This window comes from Eutrigla gurnardus, assembly GCF_963514095.1.
Source record: "Eutrigla gurnardus genome assembly, chromosome: 9".
Taxonomy (NCBI): Eukaryota; Metazoa; Chordata; class Actinopteri; order Perciformes; family Triglidae; genus Eutrigla; species Eutrigla gurnardus.
Window position 1 is genome coordinate 12,134,239 of NC_139923.1, and position 8,291 is coordinate 12,142,529.

Genomic DNA, 8,291 nt, shown 5'->3' on the forward strand with positions numbered 1-8,291 from the left:
GAGGCTCAAAGGCAGCGACACCCAGAATGGATGAGGGAAAGAACGAGAATGGAGGAAGGTGAGAAATGGGAGTAGGAAGGAAATGGTTGTCGGCGAGAGAAATATGAAGAAGAGGCCGAATGAAAACAGAATGATGGGGAGTAAACAGATGGAAAACGAGGCTGAGGTGTTTTTTTTTTTTTTTTTTGCTCCATCTCTGCAGGAATCTGTGATGCTACTGAGTCATAAACTTGCCCTGCAGCAAGCGAGTGCTCTGGTCATTAATAAGCAAAACCAATCCATACAAAGGTGGTGAAGGAAATATACAATGATATCTTAATCTGTGAGGGTGACTGTATTATCTCCTAATAGATAAAGGGTGGCTGGGAGATTAAAGTATGTCCATTATGTAGGCATGTATTCTTGGCAGATATGAATCAGCTGTAGCTAGTTGGCTAAATAATCTATATCTAACCTAATAGCTGCATTCATTTTGTCGCTCCGCTTTTGATGCTTCCAGCTGACTCAGTTAAGAATCTTGTCAAAGGGTCAGAGCTTCCATAACTTTACAGCTGCATACATGATACCACCCTATACTGAGGCTGAAGCTATATGTCCTAGGCAAAATGTCAGCATCAGTGGATGGATCGACAGTTGAAAGCCATGGAAAACATATGTAAACTTACCCAAATTCACTAAAGAGCTGCAAGGAGCTGTTACCTTCATCGTAAAATCTGCCAGTCCCCGGCTGGACATGCTAACGACTGCAGCTTACTTAAAAGGAGGTTAACGCTATTTGATCCATTCCTTAGACTTTTGCTTTTGTCTTTTTGCTTTAAAGAAAAGCTAAACAAATCACCAACCTGCACACTCTTTAAATGCTGGTCTTGGTGCAGCTCCATTCCCAACACTTCAGCATGTGCCTAAAGCTTGACGGGTGCCGAGGTGCTGGTCGGGGAAGGGATTTAGTGTTAAACTGTTGTGAGTCGGGGATGGCTGGTAGTGAGTGGTAATTTGGCCGTGTTAATATATAGTCTTTAGCTCAGTGTAATGGCCTAGTATCTGACAGTCTGCTGGTCATCAAGTGTCATGAACCTCAACACCAAGGTCAACATCAAGTGCTGTAGTGTGTGTGCGTACACACAGCCGGCGAGTCAATGATTAGCTATGTGAATGTGGGAATCCGTGGTTTTTAATGCGAGAACAATCCATTCACATTCTGACTGACACTCATTAACTCCATTTGGATTAATGAGTTACTGATTAACATGAACCATTCTGAACATGAACCACCAGCGGCTCGCGGAGGAGGAAGAGGAGGGGTTGAGTGAGAGAGAAGCATAATTGCTGTCTAATCTTTGATGGATGGGTGAATGGATCAAACAATAGAATACGCCTCCAACCGCTGGATGCATGCCGGCACATTCGGTCCAAACTCAACGGTGCTCCTCATGCACGCACAACATTTATCTATTAAAGCTTTTGTTAGTGAGATTGTGATGTTTTCATTCTTTGGTAACTGCCTAAATATAAACAAGGCAATAACTTTGGCAACACTCAATCAAGGGATGAGATCAAGGGTCTCTAGATACACTAATGGTCCGTCAGCAGCATCCAATCGAAGTGTGAAAATGCTTTCCATTCATTGTGCATAAGTTAACGCTTCACTGCAGTTTATAATGTGTCGTAAAGCAATTGAGCAGCAGCTACTTTGATCTAATGGCAATAAAACAATCTGTGTTCCCTTTATTCACCTTTATGCATCCCAGGGCTTGATCCCGAGGAAGAGCAGTGTGTGAAGTCGATACATGTTGGTCTTGTTTTTAATCATTTCATATACATACACCTCATGTTTTTGCGGTTTTCTTGCCTGCAGACATGATAGCTTTTTACATTTCAATTGTGGTTGAAAGACACGTCACACAGTGGCATTGAAGTTAAAGCTGGTGGTTATCAGACAAGAAATAGTCAAGTTTGAATAGTAACTAGTGACACTTTGCACATACTTCTAAATCTATTGATATTTCCAAATTAATTGATAAGTCTGGAGCACATTAGCTGCATGTAAGTGCATTTTTTATGTGTTACTAGACTATGAATATGACTACTTGAGAAAAGCTTAACAATCTACCTAATACATCTAGTAATATATTGAATAAACTACATCCATTTATAAGGCATTGTGTTATACATTGCAATATTGAGTTGTCTGTACTGAGATTGTGCTGTCCCAACCATTTTGCCAGACAGGTTTCTGGCTTTTAGGCTGTAATGACCTTTGCAGTTGCTGTACCAGCTCTCTGAGCCTGCTCTCTTCTGATGATGCACTTTATAAGGACATTGAACTCCTGCAGTCCTTCCTGCTGATCCATATAAAACCATTTAACCCTAAGAGACCAACAGCTGATTTTTTTCAACAGTTACAGTGTCAACAGTATATGCCACATCAATGCAATATAGATAATCTGAAAGCTGGAAATGTGATTATGAATAAATCAGCACTGTGTCGACGTGGAAGTCCCTATGATACCAGTACCATCACTCGAGCTTTAAGCCACTTAAAGTCAGTATGTTGGTGCAGATCACCAGCGATCCTGCGGGTCTCTGAGGGTTAATATGTTGGTGATTTCATATACACTTTGCTGCTTTGTGATTGACTTATTACCCCCTGTCACCACTGGGACTTTCAAGGCCTGGAGCCAGCCATCAATCCCGGCTGGAAGACCGGGCTTCACTCTGGCAGTCACCCCCAGTAGCTATCCCCACAGAGGCCTCACTCACAATATACATTTCTGTCTCATAAAGAAGCAAGCCAAATAACAGTCTCCTCTGGAAAGTACAATAAACCCGTTTGTCTTTATTTGGCGTGTTGTGTCTGAATGGAGCCTTTGGGTGGAGATGAAACTGTATTTGTGTGTTTGGGGGAGGGATACGGACACTCGGGGAGTGTATATATCTGTTTGTGTGACGCGTGTGTGACATGTTGACTCCCCCGGTGAAGCCCTCCTGTGTGCCTCGCATTCATCATAATATAATAACTCATCAGAACCACAGCACACTTGCTCCGACATGTTTAACGTGACACTGGAGTGGAACAGGCATGTTGGGGTTCACACACGCACGCACACTTGGGTGTTTACTGCATATTTAACACTCAGCAGATCCTCGTCTGTCATTTGAGGTTTGTGTTGCACAAGGGCACTAACTCAAGACTAACCCAAACTTTAAAGCTGCTTTGAAGGGGGCTGTTATTTGTCTCGTCTCTGCCTCTTCTCAGCCTCCTCTTTCTTCTCTCCCAGTCATTAAGGGGGATAGAGAACCTTTTGCTATGCACGGTGCACCACAGGATCAGAAATAAAGACTTTTACTAATTAGTTAATATCATGACATTTGCCAAATGACCCATTCAAAATACCTTTTCAATTTTCTTTTTTTTATAAAAATGTGAACTATATCTCCTCATATTAAAAATCAACACCAGTACTTATGGGTAAAAACGGTACAATAATCAGAGATCATTGTCGTCTTGTGCCTTAAACCTTTGCCTTGTTACTTCCATAAGGGCATGGGAAGGTTACTGTTTTATTGAAACATTCTTTGTGGTTCAACCCTGCATGTTTTTCCTCTTATATATGAATTAAAGAATACTAAGTGTAAAATTATACTTTATAAAGGAAAAGGGTGATTTGGGCGTTTAACTTCTTGTTATGATTAGAGACTCCGGACACTTTATTCCATTCTTTACTAATGCATGCTTATGTGTGCACCGTCTTCTTGAATAACATTATTTCTGATCTGTTTGTGTGTGCACGTGTGATACTAATGAACTAATAATCTAGCAACGCTATCTGGCCTATTTTGCAACAATAACTTGAAAGATTTTATTTGATGCAGCATCTCAGGTGGGATGTAGGTATATTATGAAAACACTACCATGGTTTCATGAGCTTTATACTATTTACTAAATTGTCCTATGTGGCTCACCCAACCCTCCATATACATAAACAAGCCATAAAATGATTTCTAACCACTGATTAAGTTAATTGTTTTTCCCCGCTCCATCTCCATTTTGTTTTCCCCACGGTCTCTTCCTGTTTATTTATCAGTTTTCTATCACTTTTCCTGTTTTGTTCCCCGTCTCTTACCTGCACACAGACGCATGTGAAGTGTGAGTGCTGCACTCATCCCACTGAATGGGCTGACTAGGCACGTGAATGAGTGATTTGGTTAGGTGGCTGTGTGTGTGTGTGTGTGTGTCTCTGTGTGTGTGTGCCTGCGCCTGCCTGCGAAAGTGCCTCCATCTCTGGGGGCTCCTGTGATGACGCACAAAGTGACGGTGGGAATGCTGGGGGTGGAGACGGGGGGGAACCAGAGCAGGGAGGGGAGGCGCAGTCGACTCGCTAAGCTCTTTGTTTCTTCTGCACCTCAACTTGCCATGCCAGCGCTCGCACACTCCCTTCTTTCACAGGGGTTCACACTGCTGTGGGTACAGTAGGGTGCAGCTGAGCAGCGAGCTTAAAGAAAGAAATCAGGCCGTTCTGATTGAAAGGTGCACGGTATCTGTACTTCAGGTCTGCTTTCACATCGGATCAAATTGGATTGGTGCCTGCACATGCGTGTGCCCGTGTCAGTCTCAGTGGTCAAGGCCATGTTACTTATGGAAATGTACTCCGTGTTCAGAGGAAGGTGTTAACATGTGCGCTGGACACAATGAGGCTCTTTGTCCATCCCTCTCAACCCACTGCATTCAGCCCTACTCCCACTCCACCCCCATTTTCTCTCCCTTTTTTGTTATAGCTTAAACCCTGACTCTGTGTGTGTGTGTGTGTGTGTGTGTGTGTGTGTGTGTGTGTGTGTGTGTGTGTGTGTGTGTGTCTTGCAGACTACCTGACGTTTGGGTGAATGAAACGGAGCGAACACAGCTGAAGACTAAAGTGGTGCACTTATCCCAGTTACCGCAGGATGCTGCTATGCTGCTAGACCCAAACATCTATAGGTGAGTGTGTACACACACACACACACACACACTGCTGCAGAATAATTTAGTCTCAGCCAAGCACATGTTCCCCATGTGTAAATATTATCTAATCCTCAGTAGGATTCATTGTGTGAAGCATTTACGTGCCACAAGACAGTGTTTGAAAGCACTTCCTCTGCCCTCCACACCTGTGTTTGTGTCTGTGTGTGTGTGTGTTTGTTTACAGCACCCTTAACACTTTGTTCCACCAGGTGGCACCAACTCCCGATTTCATCAATTAGCTTAAAATAGACGAGAGCAGAGAAAAGTTTGTTTGTCTCCGTGTGTGTGATCAGGGAATCATTGTACACACTGATCCAGTAGATCAGCAGCAGTAGCAAAACATGCTTTTCAGCAGTCACAGTTAATGATAAAGAGGGCTATTATCTAGGTATGAGAGAGGTTTCTCTTAGATTGCATTTCACACATGTGTACTTATCAGCTGAAAAAATCACATTGTTCATTTAAAAATAGAAAACGATCACAGTTACAGCTTTAAAACCAGGACGAATCATTTCAAAGGAAACACAGCAGCCTGTATTTTCTCTTCAAGTGCACCTTGTTCCACTGAACACGAGCTGTGATGTTATTTCAATCCAGACTTAGTTCACTCTCCACCGAGATGCAACAACAAGGTTAGCTTTTATGATGCACCATAAAAGGCTGAAAATGAATCTTGAAAGGGGAACAATGTGCCTAAAATAACAAGAGTGGTCATCTTACCGGAGATATATGGCTCACGAGTGTGCTGATCAGCACACAGGCTGTCTTGATTTTAATTAGAGCTGAAGGCTCAGTAACTGCAGGGGCTGCTGCTGGACTCTGGTTTCATAGCTGAATATAAACGTCAGCACTCAGCCAGTTTATGTCAAGGTTGTCCTAATGCATGAAATCCCCAAACAAATGAGGTGGTTGGTGCCCGTGGCAGTAAATAGAGTAGGTTGTTTGAACCCGTCTACATGTGAATGGGACGGCAGGAAGAGGCTGACGTAGTGGCGGTCTGAGATTATATTACTGCAACGATGTTTCCATGTCGAGGTTCATGCACTTTGTCGCAAGTCCTACCGAATGTAAATCAGCTGTAACACATAATCACATTGTATCACGTAAGCTGTTTTCTTTTTTAAAGGGCCTCACACAACTTTTCTGTCTTTTCAGAGCACTTCCTCAAAAGCGGCTGAAGCGCAGGTAAGCTAAAACACTTCAACATGTGTGTGAGACAAAATATAGAATGATATGCACTTAAAAGTAGATTTAAGACATGCAGTGTGTGTTTGGCTGGAGCACGGTCCTGTAATCGCTCACAGCCAACAATCAGTCGTGCTAATCAATAACCGTAAGTGCAGAAGTTATTTGTTTAGAATGATGCCGACACGATATTCAACACTGGATAAAAAGTATCAGAGCTTCTCATACTGTATTGTGTCGACAGGTCATACTACTGTTTTGCAACCAAATATACACACTACAAGTACATAAGAATAGAATTAAAAAATGTAAAGTGTTAAATGTATTTTTAATAAGGGCAGTATTAGTACGGGATGCATTTATACTACCGTAACAGACGCTTAAAATGTTCACATTCCTAGCGCTCTAATCAAACAATGGCGATGGTAATGTTTGTGCATCGGCAGTATTACTGGCGGCTCCGGCTCTCCTGCGGTGAAACATCATCCTAGATGATTAGTTATCGCCCACAGTTTCATGCTTCCCATGCGGAGCCAGTTAATTGGGAAACGGGCCATTTCGGAGCCGCGACCCTTGGCATTCCCTCGTCTCACTCAAAAATGAGGTCATATTTGGCTGCTGTTCATTATTCCATTAATTGACCTCAGTAGTTCAGTGCAGCAAAAGCTCTAAAACACGGTGTAATGCGTCTGCAAATGAAGTCAGCTCAGTGTCTGAACATCCAGGATAAAGCCCGGTCCTCATACTGTAATCTCTCTCCTGACACACCGAGAACAACTCATTCTCTCCCTCTTTGTGTCTTTCTCTCCTGTCTTTGTGCTCAGCCTGTAAGGAGTCGTCTGTGGACTTGAGACTAAAGGGGGAATGCTTGTTCATAGGAGGTTTATCTATATGGGATGTGACGCTCTTCATCTGTCTCAGCTGAACGGGGGGAGATGAAGTGGCGATAAAGAAGGATTGAAACTTGGCTATGCTGCAGTTTTTCCCTCTTCACTTTTGTATATCTGAACTGTTGTAGCCAAGTGTCGTGGAACATGGGACTAAACATTTTTTTTTTTAAGTTTGTGTTTATTAAAAAACTTAAATGAATGTTTTTTTTTTAACAAGCACCAAACTGAAAATATTCTTAATACCCAATGGTTTAAAAGATACTCTTTTGTGTAACAATGTCAGAAAATGCAGCATATTTTAGAACTGTTGTTTTTCTTTGTGTAAAATAGATATGCAGATTTGTAACTTATTTTTATACTATAAAAATGCTGTTCTGTGGGTTTTTGTGAAAGTTCTAAATGGAGCCGTATTTACTGTGATAATCTATGTTCACTGTCACTTGTAAGGATATTTGGACATTTCTAGTTGTAATTACATTGTACATGACAGAAGTCTTAACAGATTATCTAATTTATACAGTGCAGTACCAGTGAATATGACGATGGAGAGCCAGGTGGGGCTCGGCATGTCAGACGTGACTCTTAATCGTACCCAGTCTTTAGACAGTACCACCTAGAAATGACTGACATTTCAGTAAAACCTGAAAATCAAACTCAACCCCACCTCTTCTACCCAAAGTAACACAGACTGTGTGTATCATAGCTGTTATGATAAATTCCCATTATCGTTATTTAAGCACTCTAAAGGTATTGTTTAAAAAAAGGTGTTTTCTACTGTATGTTGTCCCTGTTGGAAACGGAGTACCAATAAAATGAAGGGAAACGACAGATGTCGACGGACGCAAAGTGTTTGTCCAGAAGCTGTTTGAATGGCAGACAAAGGAGCAATGCATCCATTGTAGTGTGAATATGAGTTCCTTATGTGTGCGTTGGAGGGATTGGCCGGGTTCTTTGGCGTCCATTAGCAGAACAGCTTTGGGAGCCTGCTGTGGAGGAGCTAATGACTGGGCCAGCAGGGCAGAACCCCTGCTGGCCTCAGCTGTTAGTGAACATGCCTGCAGCGAAAGCTGAGTTCAGGCAGAGGTCCTCGACAATATGGCTGTCCTGCTCTTCCACATCTCATGCACTTGCACGCTCACGCATACAAAATTCATAGGAGTTAGGACTCGGCGTGCGATATAATGAGGCCTTCAGGTGTTGTTCCATTTCTCCGCGAG

General features: G+C 42.5%; 1 protein-coding gene across 3 annotated transcripts in view; it reads left to right on the plus strand.

Annotated features, from left to right (window-relative positions):
• The window catches only part of aebp2 (AE binding protein 2), a 21,401-nt gene extending 13,499 nt beyond the window's left edge, over positions 1-7,902 (plus strand). For 2 of the 3 annotated variants that reach the window (XM_084017791.1, XM_084017792.1), the window contains 3 exons: positions 4,862-4,975; positions 6,155-6,184; positions 7,009-7,902. In XM_084017791.1, coding sequence (XP_083873917.1) covers positions 4,862-4,975; positions 6,155-6,184; positions 7,009-7,015 — 151 coding nt within the window. In that variant the 3' untranslated portion in view covers positions 7,016-7,902. Of the gene's footprint in view, positions 1-4,861; positions 4,976-6,154; positions 6,185-7,008 lie in introns of those variants that run through there. The other variant, XR_014597751.1, reaches the window with a different exon arrangement.
• The last annotated feature ends 389 nt before the right edge of the window (positions 7,903-8,291 follow it).